Genomic DNA, 27,045 nt, shown 5'->3' with positions numbered 1-27,045 from the left:
GGCATGGCGCAAGAGATGTGAATCGCGCAATGGCGCCGAGCATGGTGGCAGAAAAGGTGTCTTCCAGCCATGCACTCACTTCTATCTCTAATCGAAGCCTTCACCAAGGCACGTGGCGATTTTAGATCTTGAAGTTACACATTGTCTAAACCTTTCCGGGCCATAAAAGCATTTTGGAATTGGGAAGTGTGTTTAATGCGGCACTGAGGACGGTCAGGCGATGAGAAAATTGGAGACGAGAAGGCCGATGTGTGAGAACGACTGCCATTACTCTGGAGTTTCGAAGAATGCATTGGTAATGATAGTTTCCACTATTTCGTCCATCCCATCTCGTCATGCCCGGGTACCCAAGGAGTCGACAACGACAAGGAATGCTCCTGACTCTCACTGTTTCTCCAGCCCGATCGAAAATCTCCTCAACTAAGCAATGATGAGAGCGCTCGTCCGCCTCGAGCTCTTAGGTATTGAACCAATCTCCCACTCGTCAGTGATCCAGAAGGAAGCCTATTCGAAGTTGACATTGGTCTCCGGCAACGATCGACTAAAGAATTCGCTCGCGCTGATCGAAATCCGCCGGGCCTGCCTGAGATAGAGGATTTCTCAGCGGTGACCAGATCTGACAAATAGGACACAGTCGGGACAGCCTGCGTTGACGGGAACCCACAATCGTTCGACACCTCAAAATCTCCTCCGCCGCCTCCTATGATGCCCCTCTCTCGGCTTCTTCGTTCGGAACTTGATCCTCGGAAACCGGCCTGGCTCGAACCGGATCGAAATCGTGATTACGCTCGTCGGATGGTCTCTGGGGCCCAGCTTGATCTTCATCGAGAACGACGACGGCGAGAACGAGTCTGGGAAGTGGACGTGGCGGTTGTTCTCATCGTTGGGCAGAGGGTAGTTGTACGACGTATTGGTGTAAGGCGGGTACTCTGAGGCGGGCATGTTGGGCTGCGTTGGCTGCGATTCTTGATGCGCTGGCTGGGAGGTGATGAACTTACTCGAAAGGGAGGAGCCAAGGAGGGGAATTGGCTTTCTTTCGCCGCTCGAGGTCATGGTCGCGGATGATAGTCAGGAACCGAGATGATCTGGTCGGGTGCGGAATTGGTCGTTCGTGGGTGCCACGTGATGGGGGTCAGGTTTGAAACATTTGTTTCACGACCGCACGTGACCGGCTCGCTTGAGGATTCTACGAGGGCAGATGACTTGCAGGTACTTGCGCCAAAGTAGAGCTGGTGTCGTGCGGATCATGCAATACATAAAGGCCGCTGAGGATCTTGTAGTCATCCTGATGTTCTACGGTCACCCTCTACAATCGACTATTATCACGTGACTGACGCCAAATCACTTCACTTCACTCTACATCCTGCTCGGTCAAGGCCAACGCCCCGAGATACGATGGATACAGATCACTGAAACGTAAGCAGACATGTCTGATGTCTGATAATAGTCTCGGATGACCTACCTTCACCAGATTACCACCATACCCTCCCTTACCCCTTTGCGCATCACCTGCCATCGTTTTCACATATGTAAGCTTGCGCAATTCGCTGTGACACAACCAGAGCACGAGTAGGCCATTATGTCTCATTCAGCGCAGTGGACGCAGTGCAAATCGTATGTACGGGTATATGGGCCTTCGCCGATGATCGAGGACTCTCTGGTGAGCTCCATTGAAACTTAAAACCGCCTAACAAGTGGCTCTCTTAACCAACCCCCCGAAACGTCCGCCCACGCGATCCTTGCTGCATCTAGTTCAATCCCGCATGTCATCACCCTTGTTGTAGGCGTGCACTCCCACGGAAGTCTCCTCGTCGGGAGGTATCATGCCTTCCACCACACTTCCGTTTCTCCCATCGAGGTCATCGTCCACCTCGAGCCACACTTTGCTGGTAGCCGGGATGGGCGAGATGCGGCAAAGCAGAGCGTACACGACCGCCGCCACGATGAAGCCGCAGAAGTAGTTGAGGTTGTAGATGTACTCCGCTCCGATCGGGACGGGAGTGCCAACCGCGCCCGCGAAGCCGACCACGTTGATGATGATGCCGGCGACGTAGGCCGCGAACGCACGCCAGTGGAAGCCGTAGGTGAAGTAGTAGGGTCCTGTCTTCAGCCCGGAGTACAGGTTCTGCGTCTCTAGGTAGCCTTTGCGAACCCAGTAGTAGTCGCAGACCATCACGCCGGCGATCGACGACAGGAAGACCGAGTAGGCCGAGAGGTAGGTTGTGAAGGAGTTGCTGTCTTTCAGGAGGTTCCATGGGCAGATGGCGATGCCGACGATCGCGCAGATGTAGGAGCCTCTTCGAATGTTGATGTACCGAGGGAGCAGTGCTGTGAGATCGGTACCGGCGGAGACGGAGTTGGCTGCGATGTTTGTACCCAGCTGCGCAAGGACGAAAGCAGCCGCGATGACAAAGACGCCGAACCTTGTGGCGCCGCCCACTGTGGGATCGCGCAGGAAGTTCCCCAAAAGCTCCAATGGAGACCAAACAGGCTCGCCGTAAATCACGGCGGCGGAAGACGACACGATGATGCCAATAAAGCTGGTGAGCCCGAACGAGCATGGAATCGTGAGGAGCTGAGACCATAGTGCATCGTTAGGGCGACGAGCAAAACGACTGAAATCAGGATCGTTGATAATCAGGGCAGCGAAATTCGCAATAGAGGACATGATGCTACAACAGTCGTCAGCCTATGTCCATCGTGACAATGCGAGAGCGTTGTCTTACCCTTTGATGATGCCCCAAGCGAGGGCGCTGCCTCCAACTTTGGCTGGTTGGTCGACAATGGGTCCGAGACCATCCGCGCGGACGATAGCCCAAATGAAGAGTGCGATACCCGCAGAAGGTGCAACGTACGACTTGACGGTGAAGAGGTGGCGAAGCTTGTGCACTGGGAACCATAGGAATGGCAGCGAGCCGAGCCAGAACAGGAAGAACGAGACGAAGCCAGCCGTGTTGGCTCCTGTCGACTCCGGAATCGTGTTCTTGCTGCCTCCAGCAGCGTAGTTGTCCCACGATGGCCAGATTGATCGGATCATGAGGAAGACGCATTCACCTTAACGTTGTTAGGTGGATGTGGATATGATCTCGACGAATGATACTTACCTCCAATCCAACTCTGGACACCATACCAGACGCAAGCCATGACTGAGCGATTCAAGACAGGCCATAGTGATCCCCAGATTCCGAAAGACGCTCTTCCAACGACTGGGAACGAGATGTGATATTTTGCACCAATCCTACCGGTCAAGCAGATGAACATGGCGGCAATGGAATATCCGATCCACACGCAAAGCCAAGACTGCCACCATGCAAGGCCGGGGTTGATGATACTAGCGGAAGAAATCATCCATGTGTTGATGTTGAACGAGTCTGCGATCCAGAACGCGACCTATTGGTAAAACAATCAGCGTCGTGCTCCATGGGAGGTTGGATTGCCTGTCTTTTGGATAGAGGATATGATACGTACTGTTAAATCGTTAGCATATTGTCTACCTTCTCATGCACCATAAAGAATATTTGACTTACCAAAATTTCGACTGCGCCATTCTCTACGTGCCGGCTCTACTGGTTTCAGATCCTCTAAGAGATTATGTCAGGTGGTGTGCAGGATGTTCGGCAGAGGGTAAGTAGTTACCATTGGTGAGCAGTAGTTGTGTTGTGGTGAGCCCGGGCTCAGACTCGACCGCGAACTTCTCTGCATAATGGGCCAGCTTCGAGCTCTTGACCCGCTCCATGTTGGAGGATCAAGAGGCAAGCGAAAAAGAGATAGGCCGGAAGGGAACGACGTTGTTGTCCACCAAGGCTTAAAAGGTGTAGCAGACCCGGCAATTGACTGAACACTTCGGCCGATTTTGTGGTACAAGGAAAGTCTGATGCGTTCAAGGTACCTCCCTTGTGTGGGAACCCGTGGCTCTTATGCCTTCACGGCACCGCGTGCCATGGCGATCCAGCCGCATGGTGCGTAAGGCCACAGATCTCCGCCCACGAGACTGCAGTGAACTCTACCTATTCCGCGTAAGTTGATCGTGTTGATGCTGCGAATTCGTTGGCCGAGAGGACGCGAACCTTATCAGCCGAGATAGAGTGCGATAGAGGCGCCCCGGCTCCAGGCGATAATTCTCCCCCGCTGACTCGATGTGATCGAGTAAACGTAGGGCCAGGGTCAGGCCAAGGGTCGCAGATGTGGGTAGAACCGGCCCGGCAGTGGAACTCTTACTGCCGGGGAATCATTACGTCGTTTCACGGTCCTAGATGTCGTGAACAAAGATACCCGGCCTGAGTACCTTTTCATCTGGCAGGGACACATTTAAATGCAAGGATCGCGCTAGGGTTGGCGGATCGTGCAAGAGTGCTCTTCTCATGCATTATGGAGATGCGTGAAAGGGTGGCCGCTTGCAGCGGAGACGTCCGATTGCGGGGGCACGGGGGGATTCAAATGCTGGAGACGGCGACACCGCAGACGATGGTAATTACAATAGCGACCTTCCTTGACTTCGCGTCTGTTGACCCGTGTTGCCGTGGCTGGCTATTTACCAGGTAGGTTTTTCGCGACCCTGGAAACGAGTACGTGAGACGATCGAACAGACCTTCTCTAGCGTTATCAGCAAAATCATTGGACAGAACCGGGAGGTTGTCATTATCACAGATCTAAATCGCACTTATGCACCGCTCTAGCCAAAGGGTTCACAGTTCTAGGCTCTTGCCAGGCTCTGAAAGAAGATCAAACAAGTCGATGTCGCCTATCGCAAATTCAGTGATGAAGAAATCCATGAACGGCACATCAGCATCCACCGCCACTTGTGCCCCCAGAGCGCTGCGATGCTGCGCAGGATTATTTTGTATCTCGGCATTGCTGCATTCCTTTCTCCGTATTGTCCAGCCAGATCCATCATGGACTGTGTAGTGGCACGCGAGATGGGCATTCCCAGGCTTCTCTGGATGGAGCCTTGAAGCCTCGTACTCCTGCAGCCAATCTTTCAGCTTCTGCACATACTTCACGATCCGGACCATCACGGCTTCCGCGTCAATCCTACTTCCTCGGTTCACGATGTCCAGGCACTTGTTGATGTATGCTTCCGTCTGCACATTTTCGGGAGAAAGCGTCTGACCGTAAGTGTTGCCAGGCGCCGTGATGGCAATGTGTAACTTCAACAAGGCCACCACGGTATGTGCTATTCGCGGCGCGTAGACTGACGTTGGGAGAGTGATCAACTCGGATTCTGTGAAAGTTGCAGCGGTATCTAGCAAGTTATGGCAAGCTGTCTTGAGACAGTGGACAGAGTTGATGTGGTCTTGTGTCAAAATTGGGCTCGGCACGTCGATGGTTGAAAGCCTCTCGACCATGAAAGGTGCCGCGAAAGTTGCTTTGTTGGTGGGCGTCTGCAAGACTACTTCATAGAGGAGTACCTCAGCGAAAAATCCCGTGAAAGCAAGGCTTGATGGCCAGATTTCGTAGGGGACTTGGAGCCTCCAGGTCATGATCTGGGCCTGTAGGTTCTGCATGATTTGTTGACAGGATGGTGTGCCGAGAACCGGAGACGTCGATGTCACATTGAGCTCCATGTTATCGCAGATTAAGGCTAGCATTCGGGTGACGCGGACATGTTGCGCTAGCAATGCATCAGATTCGAGAGATTGTCCGCTTAGTTCCAACTCATGCAAGCACAGATCGTGATGCGAAGACCATTTCTGCCCGTTAGCTCTCCGCTTGAGAAGAGCTGCTGTCTCTGTAATGACGAATGACACAAGCCACCTTCGATGCGCATCGACGCTATTAAGCAGCCCCTCCTCAGCCGCTCCTTCAATTGTCAAGGCTGGAGGATAATCCAAGCCGCCGAAGCCCAGGTCCACAACCATATCAGAAGTGATGGTGATAAGCTGGAAGAGTGGTATCTGTGTCGCATTTCTCGGGCTTCTATACCAGAGGCAAACAAGTTGCAAAGCCTGGAGGAGATCGAGTGACTTCTTACATTGCACAAGAGTGATAGACGTTAATTCTTCGATAAGTGTCAGGTTGATCTTGTCTTGGAGGTCCCACGAGAGTATACCGGCACTGGCGATGTAGATGATGGCGTGAAATGTATGAGGCACTGTTTCTCGCATGACTCTTGCTTCAACGCCAGGCTCCAAAGGAATGGCTGGGAAGATCGACTGATAGGAGTTCACAAATTCGTTCAGTACAAGCTGTTGCTGGTCGATGGAAATCATGCGATCAAGCCAGTCAGTACCGTCAGGAACGTCAACATCGGTGCTGGTTCCCCCTTCTGGCGATGAGTAGACCCCATTTGATTCGCTGTCAGTTCTCCCAGCGGGCTGCTCCAGTTTGCGTTTCTTCCTGAAAGATGAATCATGCGCACCGTCAGATAGCCCTGAAGACTGCGTACTGGGCGTCCGAAGATGTCTCGCTTCATCGGACGCATCTTCGAGACCTTGTGATCCGAGAAGCTTTGTAAGGGCTGCCACCTTTGCCTCCAATTCGGCTACTTTATCTTTTTGTCGCTTTGGCAGAGCAAGAACGCATGACTTGTTCAGCCGCGTACACCGTTCACAAGGCGGCTCGCCGCCGTGAGCGCCCAGCTCGCATTTGATCTTGATAGACTGGCAGTTTTGACACGCCCGGCCTCGCGGTTGGGCTGGCATGCTGGACTTGACTTTTCACAAAGTGCTGTAGCATGATAGAAGTTCTCTTCCGTTAAGCTGAGTCAACATCGTTGACGCTATGAAGGCATGCACAAGCGTGGCTGAGTGATGCTAGACATCGCGTTGATTGGCGCGGTTAGCAACCGCAGAAAGTTGGTTGACATTTGATTAAACTTTCATGATCCTGCAGCTGGACAGCTCCAAATTCACCAGGACCGTTGCACCCTGATCTCCGCCCCCGCGCTCACAGCTCACGGCGAGACCGAGCTGCGCTGACGCAGTTGGCCCTTGCTGCATCGGACCCGGACCTCTGCCTCTACGACCCTACCCTTCTCTGTGCAACACGACCTGCCGACCACGTCCGGAGCAAACGGCTCCGGCACAGTACCAACGCCACGATCTTTTGACCTCTGCATTCCTTGCGACCATTTCGACCCTACTCAAAAGCCGCGAGCTATCTTCCATGGCCGAACACAGCGTCTCCAAGATGGACCCAGACTCACACCTTCTCCTCGAGCAGCCGCTCCTCCGACTTCCTCACGAGCTATTGAAGAAGAATCTCAAATCCGCGCAGCGCGCGATAGAGCCAGTCAACAAAAACATCACATCCGCAATTCAGAGCAGCACGAAGCAAAATCCCGCCGAGACCCTCGCGAGTCTGGACGCCACATTACAGAAAGCACAGAACCTCAAGCGAAAATTGGAAGCCTTACATACAGAGGAGCAGGCGTTACATTCACAGCAGAAGGCACGGATTCAGCACTTGCAGACGCTGCACGAGATTCCGAGCCTGGGCGATGTAGCTTACGACCGATGGGCACACGTACGACTGGATCGGCTGCTTGTTGATTATCTATTGAGGCAGGGTTATACGCAAAGCGCGAAAGAGCTTGCAGAAGAGAATAAGCTGGGAGACTTGGTAGATGTGGGCGTATTTGAAGAGGCTGGGAGAATTGAGCAGGCGTTGCGCAAGGGCGAAGTGAAAGATGCATTGACATGGTGCGGGGAGAACAAGAACGCCTTGAAGAAGATCAATGTGAGTTGGTCTGAAAGACGAAGAATTGGCATTCTACTGACATTCATGGCAGAGTGAACTTGAACTTGAACTACGGTTACAACAGTTCATCGAGTTAGCACGGAGCGGAGACATCGACAAGCTCGTGGACGCGATTGTACATGCTCGGAAGCATCTCGCCGGGGACCAGAGCTCGAAATTTGGTCTGCAGGCTGGTGGACTCATGGCATACCCTCCAGACACCTTTGTGGAACCATACCAGGTAATTCGCGATGCTCGTTTTTGCATGCAGTTCCAAAAGCTAACGTTTTTTCCTTCAGACACTGTATTCACAGGAACGCTATCCTCACCTGGCGGACCTATTCGTACAAACTCACCATAACTTATTCTCTCTCCCACCAACACCTCTGTTACACATCGCTCTGTCTGCAGGCCTCAGCGCACTCAAGACTCCTGCTTGTCACTCGCAGCACGCTCTCTCCGTGACCGCGAATACTGGAGCACCTGTCTGTCCGATCTGTTCTACAGAGCTCAATGAGCTTGCCAAGAACGTGCCCTATGCCCATCACACTACCAGCTCCATGGAAGATGATCCGGTTGTTCTTCCAAATGGCCGGGTCTTCGGTCGCGAAAGATTGCAGTTGCTCAACGAGAAACTCGGAACGAAAAAGGGCTGGTATAGGGATCCGACGAAACTTGGAGAAAACGACGTCGAATGGGAAGAAGGCAGCATTCGCAAAGTTTTCATCTCGTAATTGCAAAACTGCCACGAGAAACGAAACTCACGACGAAGAGCTTGTAAATTTTAGATGAAAGATACCCAGTGTATTGCGGGAGCGTGATCGACATGAGCTTGAGAATTCGCTGCTTGCTGTTCCGCTACCTTAGCGGGCCAGCCATATGTACGTGGAAGGTCTAGACTTCCACCACCAGAAGGTGCTCGAAACATCTCCGATGGCAATTTAGTCGAACCCAATGACTAGTGCTCTTACTTCTACTAACAGGCTTCAATTGAGTGCGTGCTCTCCAATTTTGTTGCAGCGGGGTTGTGACATCACGCGAGAATCACTTCATGCGAGTATGTCATAACCATGTAATTATGGAGGGACATCATCTCAAAACCTTCAAGCTGTGTACCTGAGTGCTTCTTGAAGACGTCTAAGATACTCACACGACCACACCACCTTTCCTCTCGACACCACAAAGCCCACCTCAAATCTATCAGTACCTATTCCCTCTACTCATACAACCATGTCTGCCCCATCCGGTCACGAGCAGGTATGCTTCAATTAAATTTACAAGGCAGCGCAATCACCAGAACAAGTAGATCTGACACTTAGCTCAGGTCGTCCAGAACTCTGGCAAGCCTCACGGCAAGAACATCACTGAAGGCGGCTTCGACTCCGGCGCGCCCAACGCCAGCTTCAACAACGAGGTCCGCACCAAGAAGGACCCCGCCAGGGCCGCTCTGAACGGCATGCAAGAGGCCGATGTTCCGTCGGCTGGCGTCCAGGGTGACCGTGGCAACAAGGTCGACAACAACAACTCTTTCGCTGCTACTGGTGGCGACACCAGCGCGTAAAAGCTTTGCAGCGTGAAGGAATGATTACATTAGAAGAACATGGTTTTATGAATTGATTGAATAGCTAGCATTATGTGTTACGCTGTAATGAATACTGTGAAACTCCACTTGAGCTTCTCGTTGTATTGCATACTATTGGCACATGCCACATGGACTTCAGGCAAACGCTCTTTGTCGATCTTTCGGAGATCGGCATTGAACTCTTATGGAGCTATGCTTAAATAGACAGCTAACAACAAGGTTCCAGAGTCAGGAGACTAGCAACCTTCCACAGTCTGCCTAACTGCTTTCGTGTGTCTGCATCATCTGGGAGCTCGGCTCCGAACGAACCTCTTCGATGGCTGATTGCGATTTCCATGCTCAATGTGAGCAGGCTGCCGATCGCGTGGTTTGAACCCCCGAAGGCCAGTGACTGCCCCCGGCATAGTGTGGATGTTGCGCGGACTGCGGTGTTCAGTTTCATCGTCAATTGAGAGGTCATCGATGCTATCACTATCCTTCGCCGCAGCGTCTGTGCCGACGTGACTTAGATATTGCGGTGTTTCTGGAGATCCTGAAATGACTGGATCGCCTTGAGTAGCTCTGTCCGATGCACCAGAGTCATTGATTATTAATGGGGCAGGCTGGACGAAATGCTTTGCGCCTGTCGGTATGCATTCCGAGGAGATTGGAAAACCACTGTCGTCCTCTGTGTTGGGACTATCAGTGATGAACTCTCTCCATAAACTCTCAGCATCGTCTATCTTACTGCGATTCTGGTTCTCTGGCAATGCACATTCCGGCTGCCTCAACGGCACTTGAGAGGGCGCGAGCAAAGGCTGGTGTTGCGCGTGCAAAAACGCATTGTGCTCATGACATGGGTCGATCGTCGCGTGTTGCCACGAAGTGTGTCTGACATAGTTTTGCCCATCTACCAGACGATGCGAGATAGATAAAAGTGCTCTGTCAGAGGTGTCGGAATAAGTGCCCGTTGGATTAATGACTCTGGTGGATGTAACGTTTTCTCCTGGAGTACGCACGCCCATCAACCGCCTCCAGATGGACTCCGAGTCTGGGTCAACGTCATATTGATCCCCAGAACCCATTGCATTGTCTTTCCGATCATTGTGAGTTGGGTGACGGATCTGATAGATAGTCGCGTCCTGTTGTTTCGATGATTTAGCATCAGGGCGGTACAAATGCGGGCTTCTCGTGACTTCCGGACTGCTTCGAGACTCTATCAAGGACTGGAATGTTGCTGCTGAATACCGATCTTCTCTGCAGGCGACTTTTCGGCTTTGGGGCATTTCTTTGTACTCTCCCCGTAGCGAGGTGACGTTGGCCGTACCTCCGCCATACTCTCGTCCACAAGAAGATTCCGTCCGGCTGCCCGAGGCGACCGCGAGCTGTTGATCCGTTGTGCTGCGATGCAAGGTCTGCTTTAATATCGGCACTTCAACTTGCGTGGCATCGAAGTAGTCGCCGTCAGCTCCGAGCAACATCAACTCTTCAGACAGACAGCTGACGGCAGTAGCATGACCGATGCTGGAGCGGCTCGATGCGCTCGACTTTGGACGCGCGCGGTGAGGACTACCAAATGCGCTGGTGCCGACCTTGATGTGGATTGGTTCGTTTGGAGATGAAGGGAGTGCACCGCTCATGAAGATATCATTGTTCCCTAGGGGTCCCCTGAAGACTGGACTGAAGATAGGTCGCTGTACAGCCCTATGAGCGGACCTTTTCACTGTTTTGATCCTTTTTCGTCGTCCAACTGAGCTGTCACCTGTACCGGCAGGAAATTCCAGGCGTAAAGGCCTCGTGGGCTCCAGAGAAAGCCAGTCATTTCGAGCGAATAGCTTGCGCCGCTTGGCGAGCACCAACAATTCGTCGTCGTTGATAGTCTTCAATCCTGTCGGAAAGCGCTGGGGTTGCGTCCGATCACGAGGCGTATATATAGAGCGATGATCGCGAACGTGTTCATGGCCATCTAGCGCGGGTCAATGAAAAGAGATTACGGTTATCTTACAGAAGCACACGGTCATACTTTTGTAAGGCCATGCAGCTGTGTCGTCACTGTGAGCGGTGCCATGCTCATGCCTCGTCGCGTGGGCCTGGGGTTGCGATACACGCAGAGAACGATCATCCTTCACACTCGACTTATCTTCATCTAGAGACAATTTGTGTCCGTTCCAAGATATAGTCCGCTGGCGATCCTTGATGTGAGAGTTCTGTTTGGCTGCCCTCACCCTTGCGAAGTGGGCTTTCTGTCGTTGCAAGCCTGCGTTGTTGTTCTTAGCCCCAGCATACCTTCGTCTCGTACCTCCCGTCCAATCCATGCTGATCCCGCGGAGAGGCCCACTTGTTCCGTAGACCGGTGCGCGATAGCGTTGGTGGTTGTACAGGGTGGAGTCGGTGAGGTTGGATTAAGCATAAAGAGCGACGTCCCCAGCCTTTGGCGTGCCTGCCTTCTGTGCTCCCTCACATTGCTGCACTTCAGGCCTTTTTGCTTCCCTCCATTCGCCGTCGTCAACTTCCTCATACAACAGCACATCTCGCACGGCGGTTCGCACAGTTGTTGCCTTCACATCGCCCATGAATCGCTCGAGTGTTCAGGTCACTCACCATACGGCACACCAACACTTTCAGTATGCTCTCGACAAGTGCCCACATGACCCCAGGATCTCCGCATCTCCAGGCTGATCGCCCTTAAGCAGCATGGCAAGTGGAGAGTGAGGGCAGCTGCAGAACCAAGACCACACCAGCACGCCAAAGCCCGGGTTTCCGCTTTGAGCGATGCGAACCTCCTGCACCTACACATGGCAGGCCGGCACAATGCGGCGGAGGATCTCACCCCTGCGGTTGATTTCGAGCCCTGCTTAAGCTACGTCCCAAGTCATCGTGTTTTGAGGGATACACGGCCAGGATGCGACCCATGGCTGCCGACTTCCGCGAGGCACCTGTCCCATTTGAGGGGTGAGAATCCTATCACGACGTGAGCCGCGGCCAGCATGCTGCATCCATCAATCAACATGCTCGTCTTTTGCTTGAGAATGCATGATGAGATCAGGTGGCTGACCTCGACGTATGTACTTCCGCAAGCCACTTCTTGCAGAACGACGAGCAGTTAAGCGCAGTTCTATCGACTAGGAAATAGCGCTGATGACGCTCACTGCAGCTGCAGGCTCCAACAAACCAGCGCCAAGCGTGCAAGCATGTGAAGACGCAGCGCGCCAAAGTCGCTAGAGCACCGATGGGCTGCATAGCGTGCGCCTGGAGGCGTCAAAGGCGTTGAGCTTCGCTAGGCGGCCGCAAAACGGCTATTCAACTATAGCGCCCATCTTTGTGAGTCAGGCGATTCGCGCCGGGCGCTGAGGCCGACTACGCGTTTCCTCGATGCACCACACATTTGCACGTCATTTGGGTAAGCGTGGCGAAGTGGATTGCACAACGAACGCCAGCGACCGAGCGCGGCTTCTTCGGACTCGACTCCGATGCAAAACCGCCTCCTCGAAAGCCATGAATCACCTGTGCGGGTCGGTTGCCAATCCCTGGAGAGCCTCGAAAGCGTGTGTTGCTTCCGCTTAGCCAGCCAATGCAAAGTGCGTGTGCCTGGCACCATGAGCCGCACCTGCGGCTTAAGGGTGAGACGTCATGCAAAACGTTGGATGTCTTCTGGGCACGCCATTGGCCGGGATCACCGTGCGCGGAGCCCAACGGCTTCTCGACGAATGACATCGCCAGACGAACCGGCCAAGAGCAAGGACATCGACCAGATGGAGGATTGAGTACGGAAGTCACAAGTCCCTTCAAAATCACGCAGCATGCTATTGCACCGCGCTGCTTGCCCCGGCCGGCAATTCCAGCGCAGTCGCCACTAACAGCAGTATCTCCTGTCCACTAGCCGCAGTAGGTAGGCTACTGATAGGAACTTTGCTCGCAACCGTAGTGGGGCCCGCCACCGTCACGTACCGTGTCTGCCCCTCCAATGTGCCACGATCGCGCGGTGAAGGACCGTGGGCAGACGAAGAGTTTGCCGCGCAAAGTGCCATCACTGGGCATGACCGAGGCCGCGCTACGGAGGAGCCTTATATACTGGACCGTGCCACTCAGCAGACCCAGACTCGCGAGACCACTTTTTCTCCACAGACTATCCCACGGTGCTAACTGCGCCCCACTGTGTTTGTCATTTAAGCCAATCGTGCTCTGGGTGAACGCCCTCGCCCTCCCTTTCTCATCGTTCGCAGCTTTCCTATTCTCCCAAGGACTCTTTGCCCACAACACCTGGCTCATCAATCCAGCTCATACCAGCCGCTACGATGTCGGAATCTGTTCCTCCTTCCAGGCCGCGGACTTTCCGCAGGCTGAGTTCCAGCGATGCGACCACCGCCGACTTCAGCCTCCGCTCGCCTACGGTCGTGGTGCCTCCGGAGCACCTCATGGACCCCAGTGATGCTCACGAAGTCGCCGCTGCCATGGAGTTGGCGAGAATGGATCTTGAGGAAGCCTCCGCCTCGCTTTCGGACCCGCAGACACCGGCCGAGACCACCGTCACTGACAAGTTTGCCTTTGCCTTCGATATTGACGGCGTTTTGATTCGGGGTGGCCGTCCCATCCCTGAGGCCGTGGAGGCGATGCAAGTCCTGAATGGCAAGAATCCCTATGGAATCAAGATGTAAGATAGCCATTGCTCACAGATCATGAGACTAAAACTAATTTGCACAGTCCCTACATTTTCGTCACCAATGGTGGTGGCAAGACAGAACAGGAACGCTGCATCCAGCTCAGTCAGCAGATGAACATCGAGGTTTCTCCCGGACAGTTTATTTGCGGCCACACTCCTATGAGGGAGATGGCTGACAAGTACAAGACCGTGCTGGTCGTTGGTGGCGAGGGCGAGAAGTGCAGAGAAGTCGCTGAGGGCTACGGCTTCACTGACGTCGTTACCCCTGGCGATATCATCAAGGAAAACCCCGACACCACTCCTTTCAGAAAGCTCACCAAGGAAGAGTGGGAGAACTCCAGGACCCGCGACTTCTCCAACACCGTGATCGAGGCCATTTTTGTCTTCGCCGACAGCAGAGATTGGGCTGGTGACCAACAGATCATTCTTGATTTGCTGTTGTCCAAGGGTGGTGTGCTTGGTACCCGCTCGGAGACTTTCGACGAAGGCCCGCCTGTCTTCTTCTCACACAATGACGTTGTCTGGTCTGCGTCTCACGACCTCACTCGTCTTGGTATGGGTGCTCTCCGATGCTCTCTCGAGGCCATGTTCAAAGCCGTCACTGGCAAGGAGCTTCAGACCACTGCTTTCGGCAAGCCCCAAATTGGAACTTTCGAGTTTGCGACTCGCCTTCTGAAGCAGTGGCGCAGGGCCACTCACGGAATTGATGCTCCCCCGGAGACTGTCTACTTTGTCGGTGACACCCCGGAGTCTGATATTCGTGGTACCAACGAGTACAACAAGCACGCCGCCAACACTTGGTACTCCATTCTCGTCCGTACCGGCGTCTACCAGGAGGGCACTCAACCGAAGTACATCCCGAACCACACTGTCGACCATGTTCTTGATGCTGTCAACCACGGCATCGACCGCGAGAACAAGAGGCAGCTCCGTGCAACTCTTGACATTAGCGGCAAACTTGAGGGCACTGCCATCGCCGACACTGCGCCCCCGACTCCCGCTCTTGGAAGCCCGACCACCGTCAAGGACGACCCGATCGAGAAGATTGCTTTCCAAAACGCACACGCCACTGCTCAAAGGGTTAACTAAGGGGTAGGAAACATGACACGGCATTTGAAAAAAGGGCGTTGCTGCATTCATTCCGAGGCGCTATCAGGCTTGATTTTATGATGGAGATCTGGATACCACTTTCGCGGGGCGGGAACATTTACCGCAAGCCGCGTTGTCAATGAACAAAGACACAGATTGAGACGAGAGCATGATGGAAATAAAGGAAGAAACCACAGATAAAAAACACCCATGTGGTGGATTATACACGCCGAGTTAGACGGTTAGATGAATGCTATGTTCTCATGATCCACAAGCCACATCCCCGACTCATCAGTTGTCCTTTCCATACATCCCATACCTATTCACGTGCTATTGCCATGAATCATGTCGACTTAGACTCGCTCCACCTCGTACACACCTGAAGTCACCACGCCACAGCAACCACCCCACCGTCCATCCGCTCGCACCCGCCATCTTCGATGCCCAGCTTCCAGACCACGGCCACGCCCCGCCGCCCCGTCGGCGCCTGCGCAGCCTCAGCAAGGACCATGTCGCATCACATCATGACATCTCTATACATAGGCGTTCGGCCCACCGCCCTCCACGTCCACGCGAAGCAACATGCCGAATATCATCGCCGTGCTGTATGAGGCCGAGTAGAGGCCGAAAAGACGCGGCTCCTCCTCCACCTCGCCTTCCCGAGGGGCAAAAACGGCCAGCCAAGTTTCTGTGACGACATGCCCGACTTCCGGGAACTGGCTTTCGGGCTTGACTTGGCTACGTGGGTGGCAGTCGTTTACAGCATGTGCAGGAATGTACTCGTTTTCATAGCCCTAGATTCCACGCAAATGACTCGCCTAATCGGGCCCTGAAGATCCGGCTGGGCGCGATCGGTGCCTGCAGGACCGCCACGTGACGGCTGGGGCTGAGTTGCGGCGTTGAAGTCGATTCATTATCATTGGCAACATATTCGCTCCAAAAAGGATATGGGCCGGAAACAGAATGGTCTCAGAGACCTGATCTAAGCGTGCATTGCGGCCAGGCGTGTCCGACGACCACGGCTCACTACTCACCACCCAGAAATGTCTCATCGCAACCCAGACCGCCCCCACCGCCCACGTGAAGACATGCGCGCCTGGGGCTTGGACACCGCCCGAACCCGATTACTACTAGCTGCGTGAATATGTGACAGTCCAGCATCGATGGACGAACGCCTCACCATCCTTCAGTGGTCCATTTCTCCGGATCGGCACCGTCTAGACAAGAAAAGACGCGGGGTCACGCGGGGTTTGACAGCAACAGACCACTAGGAGAGTCAACAAGCGTGATGGTGAAATTAGCCTCGAGATGTTGGCGGCAGGAGGATCGATGTTGCGGCTCGGTTGCTTGGTAGAGCCGCCGGGCTTCCGGGTTAGGCATGCCGCGGGACATGCAGGATGCGAGTGCTCGCCTGGCCGGAGGCGTGCAGTTTGGCGAAAACGAGGCGCACTGGGAGGCTTGGTAGCGGGTTGCGTGCATGGAGGGGTCGTGGGGTTGTGATCTTGGTCTAATACTTTCTGAGGAAAATGGGAAGGGAGGTGTTCCTCGTGATGTTGCCACGATTGGCCACGATTGTTTCGCCACAGACTGATGCTGTTGTGGGAAGTCGCAAGGTTGGAGGTTTGGTCAAGGTATCTACATGAAGAGGCGACACAGTACGAAGGCGCCGCCTTAGGCGTGTATGGACGTCTTGACCAAAAGTTTGATGTCTCGATTCGCAGCTCATGCCTTGCGGGTTTCGCTGGACCGAGGCTGATGAGTGCATACCTAGTGATTTCTATGCCCTCCCGACCTTGAACGATAAGATCTACATCTTGGTCAGCGATCTTATTCGTCTCACTCGTGAACTGCTGTGAGAGACTTACATCGTTCTTGCCAACTCTAACCTCATCATCTTCCGATACCCTGACACCTCCAACAGTCTCGACGTATGCAAGCGGCGCGTCTCCCATAATCTTCCTATACGCATCGCCGACCGTGGCTCCCTTCCTTACCAGCACGCAATCCCTGAAGACCGCGGCTCTATCACCACCGCTCGTGCCAGCCTCGCCCGACCCAAATGTGCCAATGTTTCTGACCGGGAACACTGGAACGAGACCCAGCAATTCCGAAGCGCGCGAAAGCACTTGGTTCACACCGGTGCTGCCGAAGCGGTATAGCACCATATCCTTCATGTTCTCGATGCGCGACTTGAGCTTCTCATCCATCTCTTTCAGGCCACCACCGTCGGCCTCGCCATTGTCAATGAGGTCTTCCCGCGTATCCACGAACTCAGAACCAGGGATGTAGCGGATGTAGTCTTGCTTGGCTAGTCGGCGGAGGAAGACCTCTGAGATGGCGGAGCACAGAACAATGCGCTCGGGCGGCTCCTGCTTTGCGATCTTGGAAATGTTCTTATCGGCGTCCGGGTGATCTATCTTGTTCAGTGCGTAGACGGTGGGAAACTTCTCATCGACGAAGGCGTTCACGACGGCCGCGATGGTGTCGTCATCCCAATCTTGCAGCGGTTGCTTGAGAGCAAGCTTGTCCAAAGCGCGTGCGACGATCACACTTGTGCCACCGTATCCTGAGAACTGACCCTGCAGAGTCTCTACCGGTCCTGCCTTGATCGCGACGTGCCGGCGCTTGATACCTCCCCATTTCTGCTTCAGATTGCCAAGCACCCAGTTCACAATCTCTGATTTCAGCCACAGGATGTCCTGGGAAGGATCGTAGCCGCGCGTAGCTTTTCCTTCGGCATCGGTGGTACCGCTGGCGTCGACGACGTGAATGAGAGCGTCGGCGTGCCGCAAGTCGTCCAAGAATTTGTTGCCCAAGCCTTTGCCCATGTGCGCGCCGGGCACCAGACCAGCGACGTCTAGCAGCTCAATCGGCACACTTCGCACACCTTTCTGGCATACACCGTAGTTGGGCTTGCAGCGCGTCTGTAAGGGAGGCTCGTCGGAAGGTGAAGGAGGTGTGTTGCCAGTGAGGTTCGTCCGCGAGCAGGCGCATGGTATCTGGAGATAGCCAACGGCGCGGTTGGGATCTATGGTCGTGAAGGGAAAGTTGCCTGGGAGGACGGGTCAATGCCAGCTCATATAGAGCGGGAACGACTACGCGCACCTACTTTGGCTGTGGTGTCGGTCAAGCTGTTGAGTGTGGTACTCTTGCCTGGGCGAATGTAAGCAGCTCGATCATCGCACAGCAGCCATTCGACGCCTGATACCTGAGCTGGGCTTGCCGACCAGGCCGATGAGAGGATCACGCGGCATGGTCGAAGGCAGGTATGCGAGTGGGTATGTCGGTACAGCGTTGTACGTACGCGACCAGCGCAAGACAGGCTGAAGAGCGAGCGCGTATGGCGGGACAAGACATCGTCACGGCGCCTCTGTCACAGCGCCGGCGGGGTCGAAAAAACGCCGCCAGCGATCGTCCAGCGGGCTGCGCCTCGGCCCGTAACCCTAAAGCCCATTCCGCCTGCGGTACGCTCAGGGGCGCCCGCTGCCCGGCAAGCACAAGCGAGGGCCGGAGGATGTGCGGCCCGCGGTGTACTGTCCGGTGGGAGGGCAGATCGGGCGCTCATGTGATCTGCCCTGTGTCGTGCTCGAGCTGGCTGTGTTAGCTATCATTCGTATACCCTGCTGTGGGTGACACGACAAAGCACAGAAGCGCGGAGGGGCACTTTGATTAATACGAGCGCAGGGCTGATTAAGAATTGACTGAAGATCGAAGGGCTCGGGCGCTGACTTGCTGGCTTGAAGGAGCGCGGGCCAAGAAGGGACTACTGCTTGCCCGTGCTTGCCAGACTACACCACGCTACACCACGATCGAGGACGTGCGCGGGACGTTTACTGTTTGCCGGACCAGGAGACACCCTCACCTCCGCCCATCGCACGGCACTACGGCCTGAACCATCTACGCCGCCGTGAAGATTCCCTCTCTGCCCTCACGCCCAGTCCCTGGTGGATCGCCCGCGGCACCGCTGTCTTCAGCCATGGCAACTTGAACGGCCCAACACTCCGCCGACATCTAATCGCTAGGGTCTCTTCTTACTTTGCGTGACTTCGGAGGAGGGGATCGCTTACGGTTGTTTCACCCTGCCCGACACGTGCACGCCTGGACCTGTATTCTTCAACTCCGACCCTCTCTATTGACCTGTCGCGGCGTGCCGAATGCGGTGGCTTAGCACCAGGCCACCATGGACGTAGCAGCTCGCTATCAACCCCGCGTGCGCGCCCAAACATACCTCGACCGCGAGCCCAATGCCCCCACCGCTGAAGACTCTGGGCCGGAGTGTAAGCCTCACGCCTCGGACCTGGCGAACCAAATGATTGGCGCACTAACATCAGAGACAGCCGAGTCCCTAACGCGCCGCAAGTTCCAGCGGACCGCGAACAACCCCGATAGCAACGAGCACTTCCGGAAGCCTTCGGTACCTGCATCTGCCACCCGCAGGCTCGGTGAGCGGCGGCCAAGCGAAAGCGCTCGCAGAAGGAGCGTAAATCAAAGAGAGGGTATGAGGGTGCCCAGTGGACCACGAGAGTTTCCTGGCAGCCCTGGGAAGAGGTATGCACGCACACGCCAAACATGAGATCAGCAGATATCTTGATAGTGAGGGTGAAGCAAGAACGGAAAGCTTACGAGTACAATAGGTATGGTAACTCCAACCCCGACGCTCCTGCCGCCAGTGATGCGTCCTCAAATCGCTCCCTCCCACCCTCAACCTCCATCTTCGAAAAGCCAAAGGAGCCCGGCCGAGCTCCTTTCAGGAGCACTGCCGCCAATGCCAGCTCCGGTTCGCCGACTGCGCCTGCCGCACGAACGCGCACAGACTTTGATTTCATTCCGCCAGTCAACTTTGACGACTTCCAATCCCGACTCGCCAACTTCGACGGCTCTTCATCTCTACTGAGCGAATTTCCAGCGATTGGTGGAGGGCGTGTACTTCCACATGAGAAAAAGAGCAGCGGAATGGCAGCTAGGAGCGCTGGCTTCGCAGATGCTCGACCATCGACTGGCCGCCCGCACGAACAGCAGAGTGAAAGGAGTACAGTGGGCCTTGGAAGGAGTGCGAGTTACAAAGAGACGTACGGCTCTGCGGTGCCACCAAGGGTGACAGCTGGCCAGGTCAACAACAAGGAAACCCCAGCACCACCTCAGGCTACTGTATCTTTGCGGACAAGGAGGCAATCGACAGTGCCACAAAGCTCATCTACCCTTGGCCAGCCCGCTCCGGCGAATCCTACAAAAGCCCCGAGGAAATCTATTGGTCCAGGATTGTTCAGCAGCTTCATCGACAGGAAGCCCGTGCCACAGGCGGGGCCACCCGTACCACCAGAGTCGTCCAAGCCAACGGTGACACGGAGCGCCAGCATTGGGAAAGGGAAGCGCATAACCGTCCAGCCATCTGCGTCAGCCGGAGCGGAGCTTCCACGTGTGTCAACACTTACCGCGACCACGCAGTCACGGCAGGCAAAGGTTAGGAGCGTACAGCCTACGACCAGAGAGATTGATTCAATCGCAGTGGGAGGGAGGTCACCTGCGAAGGTCACTGTCAATCGTGCAACGACACCAACATCGTCATCAGGGAACAAGCGTCAATCGATTGCTTCTGGTCGCATGAGCGGCTTGGGAGCCAGGACCGTCAGTCCTACGGATGCACGAAGACTCAAGCGACTTTCAACCGCCAACGCACCGCCTATGCCAACAAACACACAGAGACCTCCGCCAACGCCTCACGATGATGATCCGATTATGCCCGCTCGACTTCCCGACCTTCCTCGATTTGCCCAGCAATCTCCGAGTCTGATCCCTCGAAAAGCAAGCAACAGCCACAGTACCACTCCAACCTCGGCACGCGCATCGCCAGAGGCCAAAGCTGCAAACAAAGTCGGCGATCACACCTTGAGCAACAAGTCTAGCTATCAGTCTTTGATGTCACATGCCAACACTTCAGCTTCAAGGTTGCCGCAGTTGAAGAACAGAAACGTGCACTCAAGCTCGGCTCAATATGGCGAAGACTCTGAAGTCATTCCACCGGTTCCTGCAATACCCAAGAACTACGAAAGTCCCAAGGAGTATGAGCACTCTTTCTTCTCAAACAGCCGCAAGAGCAGTACTACCACATTCGGCGAGCACGCGAGCAATACCCTCGAAGGGAATAGCACGCTGATGCCACCACCTGCGGATGCTGGACACGTTTCTCGTTCAAGTTTTGAAGCGCCAGCTCTCGAAACGCCTCGGAGAGCCACACACAAGCGCAATCAGACCGTGGGAAGCCCGACTGCACACTCCACGACTCGGGCAGCCAAGCCTAAACCGCAAATTGAGCCCACGGGACGCAAGAATAACACCTTGCAGCCTTTGCGGTTGCCGCCCTTGAACTTGCTCCCACTGAGCGCCTCTATGGCCAGCCGTGATCCCAACCGACCCATGCCCACTCAAGAGGTCGAGAAGCGTGACCAATATACCGCAGCACAGACCCCTGAGCCAAAACGTGCGCCGCCGAAAACGCCTTCAACGCCGATGACTGCTAGCAAAGCGACATTCTTCCGACGACAAGAGAAAGAGAAAGAGGCAGCGCAGAAGCAGCTCCGTAGTGCGTCGTCGCAACACGCCTTGAGAGATTTGATGGGATATGACGAATCTGTATCTCGCTTCTTCGATGACAGCGACCCGGAGCCTTTGAGTGCAGGAATCGACATTGGACCCGCGAAGCAGCAACAGCAAAGGTCGGCAATCACGCCATTCGCCTCTGGCTCCCTTCCGAAGCACTCGAACGAATTCTTGCGACTACGTGGTCGTCCAAGTGGCGAGTACAAGGCGGAGGCTCAGCCTTTCACCCTAGCCACATACGACCAGCGCACGCAGCCTGATAAGCCGCAAGGCCCACGCCCGGTCACCAGTGGGACTGTGACGACCTACAAAACGGCGAATGAGACACCAGGCTCCGGCGACAGTCCAATCACAGATCAGACTCCCCCTCCGCCTCTTGAAGTGAAGAAAGAGAGCGGCGGGCTGCGGCGCAAGTTGAGCCTGGGCTGGCGGAGAACTTCCAGCAAAGGTACGAACAATGTTGAGAACAAGTCCAGCCCTCAAGAGGCACCTGCAGAAAAGCCGAAGGCTACGATTCGGGCCATACCAAAGCCTGGCGCAATGCCACCACCTAAACTGCCTGCCAGCGCGACATGGAGCGGCGACCTTCCATCCTTGCCGAGTAGTGCCCGGCCGAGCGGAGAGTCAACTCGCAAAAAGTCAAATGCTGGCGTCAATCTCGCCAACGGCGCCTCAGGCTCTGGCAGCGAGCAAGAACAAAAACCACCTGCGCCACCGCCGAAGACCAGAAGCCTACATTCCGAACAGCCGCAGCCAGTTTCGAACAGGGCGAGCAGCTGGGGCAACTTCAGCTTTAGCAATCGCTCTACTGCGCCCAGGGTTCAAACGAACGGTATTGCGAAACCCAAACCTGCCGCATCTTCGACTACCATTTCTGCTATCATCAAGGATAAGGATGACTTTGCCGCAGACGATGAGATGCGCCGACTCAGTCAGAAGCGACGCGACGTGGACCAGGCTGCTCGTGAGTCTGAGGAGCTAAAGAAGCGGGCTCTTCCGCGTAACGCTATGAGCCCTGAACAGGTCTTGCACGATCGCAACTGTTCACTGAACATCTTCGAGCGCGGCGAGGTCATGGACTACGACAAGGAAGGTGTGTACTTCACCGGCACGAAGAACGCTCGCAAAGTTATCGGCTCCGTTTCGTCACTTTCTGGCAGCGATAAAGACAAATCTGGCAATTACGGATACGACGACGAACGGGGAGACTATAACATCGTGTTTGGCGATCACCTTGCCTACCGGTATGAGGTCGTCGACGTGCTTGGCAAGGGTTCTTTCGGTCAAGTCGTGCGTTGCGTAGACCACAAAGAGGGTGGCATCGTCGCTGTCAAGATCATCCGCAACAAGAAGCGATTCCACCAACAGGCGCTCGTAGAAGTGGGCATTCTTGGACGTTTGCGTGACTGGGTAAGTCTGATGCTCCATGGTTCCGATGACGTGTCTTTGCTAACAATAAACTACAGGACCCTGACGAGTCCTATGCGACTCTGTCCATCACGTCCTCGTTCTACTTCCGCTCGCATCTGTGCATCGTGACGCCTTGCCTTTCGATCAACCTCTACGAGTTTATCAGAGCGCACAATTTCCAAGGCTTTTCCCTGCCGCTCATCCGCCGCTTCTCCAGGCAGATGATTGCTTGCCTGATACTCTTGCAGCAGAAGCGTATCATTCACTGCGATCTCAAGCCTGAGAACATCCTGCTTTGCGAAGCCCGCAAGGCTGACGTCCGAGTCATCGACTTCGGCAGCTCTTGCCGTGAAGAGGAGAAGGTGTACACCTACATCCAATCTCGCTTCTACCGCAGTCCTGAAGTCATTCTGGGTAGCAGCTATGGCTTGGGAATTGACATGTGGTCCTTCGGCTGTATTCTTGCGGAGCTGTGGACTGGATACCCTATCTTCCCCGGGGAGAACGAACAGGAGCAGCTGGCGTGCATCATGGAGATCTTCGGCCCACCAGACAAGCACTTGGTCGAGAAGTGCACCCGTAAGAAGCTCTTCTTCGATTCAGTCGGGAAGCCCAGAGTTACGGTCAGCAGCAAGGGCAGGAGACGACGTCCGAGTAGTAAGACGTTGCAGCAAGCCTTGAAGACGGACGACGAGGCGTTCATCGACTTCATCGCTCGCTGCCTGAGGTGGGATCCCGACCGCCGCCTCAAGCCTAACGACGCCGTCAACCACCCGTTCATCACAAACACGCCCTTGAACCAGCGCCCAGGCATCCCAGATGAAGCCCGCCGCGCAGCTCGCATCCGATCCACCGCGACCGGCTCCACTTCCACAGCCAGCGTGCCTTCGCCAGTCAAGCGTTCAGCGAACCAGGGTAATGCTTTTGCGCAGCAGCAAATGCAGCAAGCACAACAGCCTGCCGTCACGCGTTCCACGCCCCAGACCGCCGTCCGCAACAACCCGCCTCTCGCATCTAGCCCCTCGAAGCCCATCGCCGGCCGCAGGCAGGCCAGCGTCACCTCCGCGAACAACGCCGCTGCGGTCGCGGGTAGCAAGCGCGCGAGCAACGGGTTAGTGCTCGGTTCGCAGACAAATCTCAGCGCGCTGCCCACTATGCAGCAGTCTCCCGCTGCATCCTCGAGGCAAGTCAGCGGCACGCAAGGACTAGCGGCGATGGCGGCTAGGGAGAGCATGGCGAACGTCAATGGCACAAACACTGGCGGCGCGACGTCGGGTCTCGGCAGTGCTAGGTGGAGGTCGTGATCTCGTCGGCGCTTTTCTTCTTCACCGTTTTGGACTTCTGCATGCAATACACAAGCAGTCCTGCTGCAGGGCGGCCGACGCGACTATGTCAGGAGCTGCTGGTTTGGTGGCTTGCGTTTTATTTCGATTCTTTTCTCATCCCTGCCTACTACCCAGTGAGGTAGAAGTGCTACCAGGGATGGTTCTAGCGGTTTATGCCATATGCTGGGTGTATTTATGGTCCGGGAGACGGAGAGGGTAAAGAGACATGTGGGGACGACAGCAACGATGCTTTTTTTCTTCCTTGGAAGGGTTGCGAGCAATGAATGACCCTGATGGAGGACTGATGAGGTTTGGACGAGGATGAGGGTATATAGCTCTATTCTATAATTCGACGGGCGAGAGCCTCGTTTTCTGATACTTTGGTTTGGTCTCTATGTGATTAGTCAGGTTTGTGGAATGGTGATCTTTGTGGACGGTTTGGAGACAGTCGATGTGTTCGAAACTCAGGGGATACCCAAAACGCTTGGTCATGTCAGTGCGAACGGTAGAAGACGGCGAGAGTATCCTGGACGATTGAACGCATAGGCAAGTCTATTTTTGCACGCAGAGGCAGCCACATCCTCATGTCAGCTCAGCCCTATCGGCTGAACCCGCAATCTGAAACTCAAGTGATCCCAGGAGGAGGGTGGAGAGAGGGCGGGATTGGATTGGACTTCGTGTCAGATTTGGCGGGCAACGCTTTCGGAGTGGCCGTGCGCGCGACTGTCCTACTGCGGCAGGGAGGGAGACGTAACCGCCCAAACATTATTTGCCTACGCTGCCACCGCACTCCAACATACCGACTTTGCAGCCGTCGTCGCATCTGGTTATGTCGACGAGGTAGCAAACGCTCCCGCAAGCCCACGCCCTCCCTGCGAGCTTGCATGCTCAGCATCCCTCCGCGACCCGTACTGCGCGCGAACCCGGACCTGTCATCGTAGGTATGCACACCCACTTGCCCTGCGACACGCGACCAACTGCTCTATACGCGCGAATGGCATTCCACCAACAAGTCTGACGCCCAGCTGCAGCACACGCGACATCCTCCCCCCTCCTCCACCACCATGGCTGTCTCCCGCAGCCTCCGCCGCAACAATGCCATCACCTACGTACTCGCTGGCTCCTTGTGCTTAATGTTCCTGTATTTCTTCTTCGGTAGCAGCGACCTCACATCTCTACCGGCTTCGCCACGACAACTGCTCAAGAGCAAGGATGCCGCATCGAACCCTCTATCGCCGCCCTCGCTTCCTTTCAGGAAGCAGGACCCGAACGAGATCCCCGCCCCTCCGCCCGTGGTGCACTACCACATGAACAACGTGACCACCACTCCCGACCCCATCGGCAACCGCGAGAGCGTGCTTATTCTCACACCCCTTGCCCGCTTCTATCAAGAGTACTGGGACAACCTGGTCAAGCTGAGCTACCCTCACGACTTGATCTCGCTGGGTTTCATTATTCCCAAGGGCAAAGAAGGCAATGAAGCCACGCGGCTGCTGCAAGAGCGCATCCAGAAGACCCAATCGCCCACGAATAAGAACCGCTTCGCCTCCATCACCATCGAGCGCCAGGACGACGAGCCGCCAGTCGCGCAGACTGAATCCGAGCGCCATGCCCTCAGCCACCAGAAGGAGCGCCGCGCCGCCATGAGCCGCGCTCGCAACTCTCTGCTCTTCACCACCCTCGGTCCCACCACATCCTGGGTTCTGTGGCTCGACAGCGACATCGTCGAGACCCCGCCCTCCCTCATCCAGGACCTCGCCAGCCACGACAAGGAGATTATTGTACCAAACTGCTTCCAGCGCTACTACAACAAGGACAAGAACATGATGGACATCCGCCCCTACGACTTCAACAGCTGGCAGGACTCACCCACCGCACAGGGACTTGCGGAGAAGATGGGCCCGGATGATATCTTGCTTGAGGGATACGCGGAGATGGCCACGTACAGGACGCTGATGGCTTACTTGGGTGGTATGGTTTCCACTCCCTTGCCCAAAAAAATTCAGCCCTCTCTCAGACCACCACTAACGCTTTCTCGCAGATGTCAATGGCAACCAGCGCCACGTGATCGACCTCGACGGCGTCGGCGGCACCGCCCTGCTCGTCAAGGCAGACGTCCACCGCGACGGCGCCATGTTCCCGCCTTTTGCTTTCTACCACCTCATCGAGACCGAGGGTTTCGCCAAGATGGCTCGCCGTCTGGGCTGGAAGTCTTACGGCTTGCCGAACTACTACGTAAGTTAAGGCAATCCCTACTCTTTGAGTGCTGCAGATCGCTAACGTGTATCCAACAACAGGTGTACCACTACAACGAGTGATAGATATCGCCTTCAATGTCATTTGAATAACTTCTCTTTATCGCAGTCGCAAGTCGCAATCGCGAGGGTTTTGCATTTGACGGGCGGCGTTGTGCGGCGTTCTTTCTGCTGACGGGGGAGCAAGCATACTGTATCTGAAGGGCAATGGACGGGTATAAAATTAGACAGATCTGAGCAGCCGCAGGGAGCCTCGTTTTAGGGGGTTATTGCTATATGTGTATCGAATGGATGTCATATACCAATCGGTCTTTCTGAAGGCTCTGGGTCCACCCAAGAGCGGCTTGTTGTTGTGCATGAAGGGTCCGAGCGCCAGCGCCCACTTGGCCTTCATCGACACCTACACCACCTCTCTCCGCGCCCAAGCAAAGCTCTCTATCTAATTAGGAAGAATCTGACTATCAACACATA

The 27,045-nt window shown here is 55.1% G+C and overlaps 8 protein-coding genes across 8 annotated transcripts; 5 read left to right on the top strand and 3 right to left on the bottom strand.

The window, feature by feature from the left end:
* Positions 1–1,558: 1,558 nt before the first annotated feature.
* On the bottom strand, positions 1,559–4,145 carry WHR41_05987 (uncharacterized protein). The gene is made up of 6 exons (XM_069374592.1): positions 4,068–4,145; positions 3,637–4,007; positions 3,529–3,581; positions 3,105–3,390; positions 2,727–3,054; positions 1,559–2,672 (listed from the first exon to the last, which is right to left on the bottom strand). Exons 2-6 carry the CDS (start codon positions 3,734–3,736, stop codon positions 1,754–1,756), a joined length of 1,686 nt encoding a protein of 561 aa, XP_069228704.1. The 5' UTR covers positions 3,737–4,007; positions 4,068–4,145; the 3' UTR covers positions 1,559–1,753.
* Positions 4,146–4,685: 540 nt separating this feature from the next.
* Positions 4,686–6,641, bottom strand: WHR41_05986 (uncharacterized protein; the record flags this gene model as incomplete). Its single annotated transcript, XM_069374591.1, has 1 exon — positions 4,686–6,641. The coding sequence occupies one exon, from the start codon at positions 6,639–6,641 to the stop codon at positions 4,686–4,688; it is 1,956 nt and encodes a 651-aa protein (XP_069228703.1).
* Positions 6,642–6,956: 315 nt separating this feature from the next.
* Positions 6,957–8,651, top strand: WHR41_05985 (uncharacterized protein). Its single transcript, XM_069374590.1, has 3 exons — positions 6,957–7,677; positions 7,730–7,918; positions 7,977–8,651. The coding sequence occupies exons 1-3, from the start codon at positions 7,105–7,107 to the stop codon at positions 8,409–8,411; spliced, it is 1,197 nt and encodes a 398-aa protein (XP_069228702.1). The 5' UTR covers positions 6,957–7,104; the 3' UTR covers positions 8,412–8,651.
* Positions 8,652–8,707: 56 nt separating this feature from the next.
* Positions 8,708–9,345, top strand: WHR41_05984 (uncharacterized protein). The gene is made up of 2 exons (XM_069374589.1): positions 8,708–8,934; positions 9,002–9,345. Exons 1-2 carry the CDS (start codon positions 8,908–8,910, stop codon positions 9,236–9,238), a joined length of 264 nt encoding a protein of 87 aa, XP_069228701.1. The 5' UTR covers positions 8,708–8,907; the 3' UTR covers positions 9,239–9,345.
* A 1,899-nt stretch (positions 9,346–11,244) lies between these two features.
* On the top strand, positions 11,245–15,261 carry WHR41_05983 (uncharacterized protein). The gene is made up of 3 exons (XM_069374588.1): positions 11,245–11,862; positions 11,929–13,889; positions 13,940–15,261. The coding sequence occupies exons 2-3, from the start codon at positions 13,534–13,536 to the stop codon at positions 14,985–14,987; spliced, it is 1,404 nt and encodes a 467-aa protein (XP_069228708.1). The 5' UTR covers positions 11,245–11,862; positions 11,929–13,533; the 3' UTR covers positions 14,988–15,261.
* Positions 15,262–16,596: 1,335 nt separating this feature from the next.
* WHR41_05982 (uncharacterized protein) lies at positions 16,597–18,332 on the bottom strand. Its single transcript, XM_069374587.1, has 4 exons — positions 18,196–18,332; positions 18,093–18,140; positions 16,853–18,039; positions 16,597–16,794 (listed from the first exon to the last, which is right to left on the bottom strand). Exons 1-4 carry the CDS (start codon positions 18,239–18,241, stop codon positions 16,765–16,767), a joined length of 1,311 nt encoding a protein of 436 aa, XP_069228707.1. The 5' UTR covers positions 18,242–18,332; the 3' UTR covers positions 16,597–16,764.
* A 276-nt stretch (positions 18,333–18,608) lies between these two features.
* WHR41_05981 (uncharacterized protein) lies at positions 18,609–24,697 on the top strand. Its single transcript, XM_069374586.1, has 4 exons — positions 18,609–19,264; positions 19,325–19,535; positions 19,622–22,994; positions 23,051–24,697. The coding sequence occupies exons 1-4, from the start codon at positions 19,168–19,170 to the stop codon at positions 24,296–24,298; spliced, it is 4,929 nt and encodes a 1,642-aa protein (XP_069228706.1). The 5' UTR covers positions 18,609–19,167; the 3' UTR covers positions 24,299–24,697.
* A 265-nt stretch (positions 24,698–24,962) lies between these two features.
* WHR41_05980 (uncharacterized protein) lies at positions 24,963–26,879 on the top strand. The gene is made up of 4 exons (XM_069374585.1): positions 24,963–25,260; positions 25,351–26,290; positions 26,361–26,554; positions 26,617–26,879. Exons 2-4 carry the CDS (start codon positions 25,384–25,386, stop codon positions 26,635–26,637), a joined length of 1,122 nt encoding a protein of 373 aa, XP_069228705.1. The 5' UTR covers positions 24,963–25,260; positions 25,351–25,383; the 3' UTR covers positions 26,638–26,879.
* Positions 26,880–27,045: the final 166 nt, after the last annotated feature.

Source organism: Cladosporium halotolerans, assembly GCF_011745625.1.
Source record: "Cladosporium halotolerans strain TM138-S3 chromosome Unknown Sca18, whole genome shotgun sequence".
NCBI classification, from domain to species: domain Eukaryota; kingdom Fungi; phylum Ascomycota; class Dothideomycetes; order Cladosporiales; family Cladosporiaceae; genus Cladosporium; species Cladosporium halotolerans.
This window is presented reverse-complemented; position numbering and strand designations above follow the sequence as displayed.

Excerpts from the sequence above, each read along its gene's own strand:
- WHR41_05987 (XM_069374592.1), bottom strand. The coding sequence starts at position 3,736 with ATGGAGCGGGTCAAGAGCTCGAAGCTGGCCCATTATGCAGAGAAGTTC. Across the intron at positions 3,391-3,528 it reads AATGGCGCAGTCGAAATTTT|GTCGCGTTCTGGATCGCAGA; the intron begins GGTAAGTCAAAT and ends TTTTACCAATAG. Across the intron at positions 3,055-3,104 it reads TGTCCAGAGTTGGATTGGAG|GTGAATGCGTCTTCCTCATG; the intron begins GTAAGTATCATT and ends AACAACGTTAAG.
- WHR41_05985 (XM_069374590.1), top strand. The coding sequence starts at position 7,105 with ATGGCCGAACACAGCGTCTCCAAGATGGACCCAGACTCACACCTTCTC. Across the intron at positions 7,678-7,729 it reads ACGCCTTGAAGAAGATCAAT|AGTGAACTTGAACTTGAACT; the intron begins GTGAGTTGGTCT and ends CATTCATGGCAG. Across the intron at positions 7,919-7,976 it reads CCTTTGTGGAACCATACCAG|ACACTGTATTCACAGGAACG; the intron begins GTAATTCGCGAT and ends TTTTTCCTTCAG.
- WHR41_05984 (XM_069374589.1), top strand. The coding sequence starts at position 8,908 with ATGTCTGCCCCATCCGGTCACGAGCAG. Across the intron at positions 8,935-9,001 it reads CCCCATCCGGTCACGAGCAG|GTCGTCCAGAACTCTGGCAA; the intron begins GTATGCTTCAAT and ends CACTTAGCTCAG.
- WHR41_05983 (XM_069374588.1), top strand. The coding sequence starts at position 13,534 with ATGTCGGAATCTGTTCCTCCTTCCAGGCCGCGGACTTTCCGCAGGCTG. Across the intron at positions 13,890-13,939 it reads AATCCCTATGGAATCAAGAT|TCCCTACATTTTCGTCACCA; the intron begins GTAAGATAGCCA and ends TAATTTGCACAG.
- WHR41_05982 (XM_069374587.1), bottom strand. The coding sequence starts at position 18,241 with ATGCCGCGTGATCCTCTCATCGGCCTGGTCGGCAAGCCCAGCTCAG. Across the intron at positions 18,141-18,195 it reads GGTCGGCAAGCCCAGCTCAG|GCAAGAGTACCACACTCAAC; the intron begins GTATCAGGCGTC and ends ACATTCGCCCAG. Across the intron at positions 16,795-16,852 it reads TTAGAGTTGGCAAGAACGAT|ATCTTATCGTTCAAGGTCGG; the intron begins GTAAGTCTCTCA and ends ACCAAGATGTAG.
- WHR41_05981 (XM_069374586.1), top strand. The coding sequence starts at position 19,168 with ATGGACGTAGCAGCTCGCTATCAACCCCGCGTGCGCGCCCAAACATAC. Across the intron at positions 19,536-19,621 it reads CCTGGCAGCCCTGGGAAGAG|GTATGGTAACTCCAACCCCG; the intron begins GTATGCACGCAC and ends CGAGTACAATAG. Across the intron at positions 22,995-23,050 it reads TTGGACGTTTGCGTGACTGG|GACCCTGACGAGTCCTATGC; the intron begins GTAAGTCTGATG and ends AATAAACTACAG.
- WHR41_05980 (XM_069374585.1), top strand. The coding sequence starts at position 25,384 with ATGGCTGTCTCCCGCAGCCTCCGCCGCAACAATGCCATCACCTACGTA. Across the intron at positions 26,291-26,360 it reads GCTGATGGCTTACTTGGGTG|ATGTCAATGGCAACCAGCGC; the intron begins GTATGGTTTCCA and ends GCTTTCTCGCAG. Across the intron at positions 26,555-26,616 it reads ACGGCTTGCCGAACTACTAC|GTGTACCACTACAACGAGTG; the intron begins GTAAGTTAAGGC and ends ATCCAACAACAG.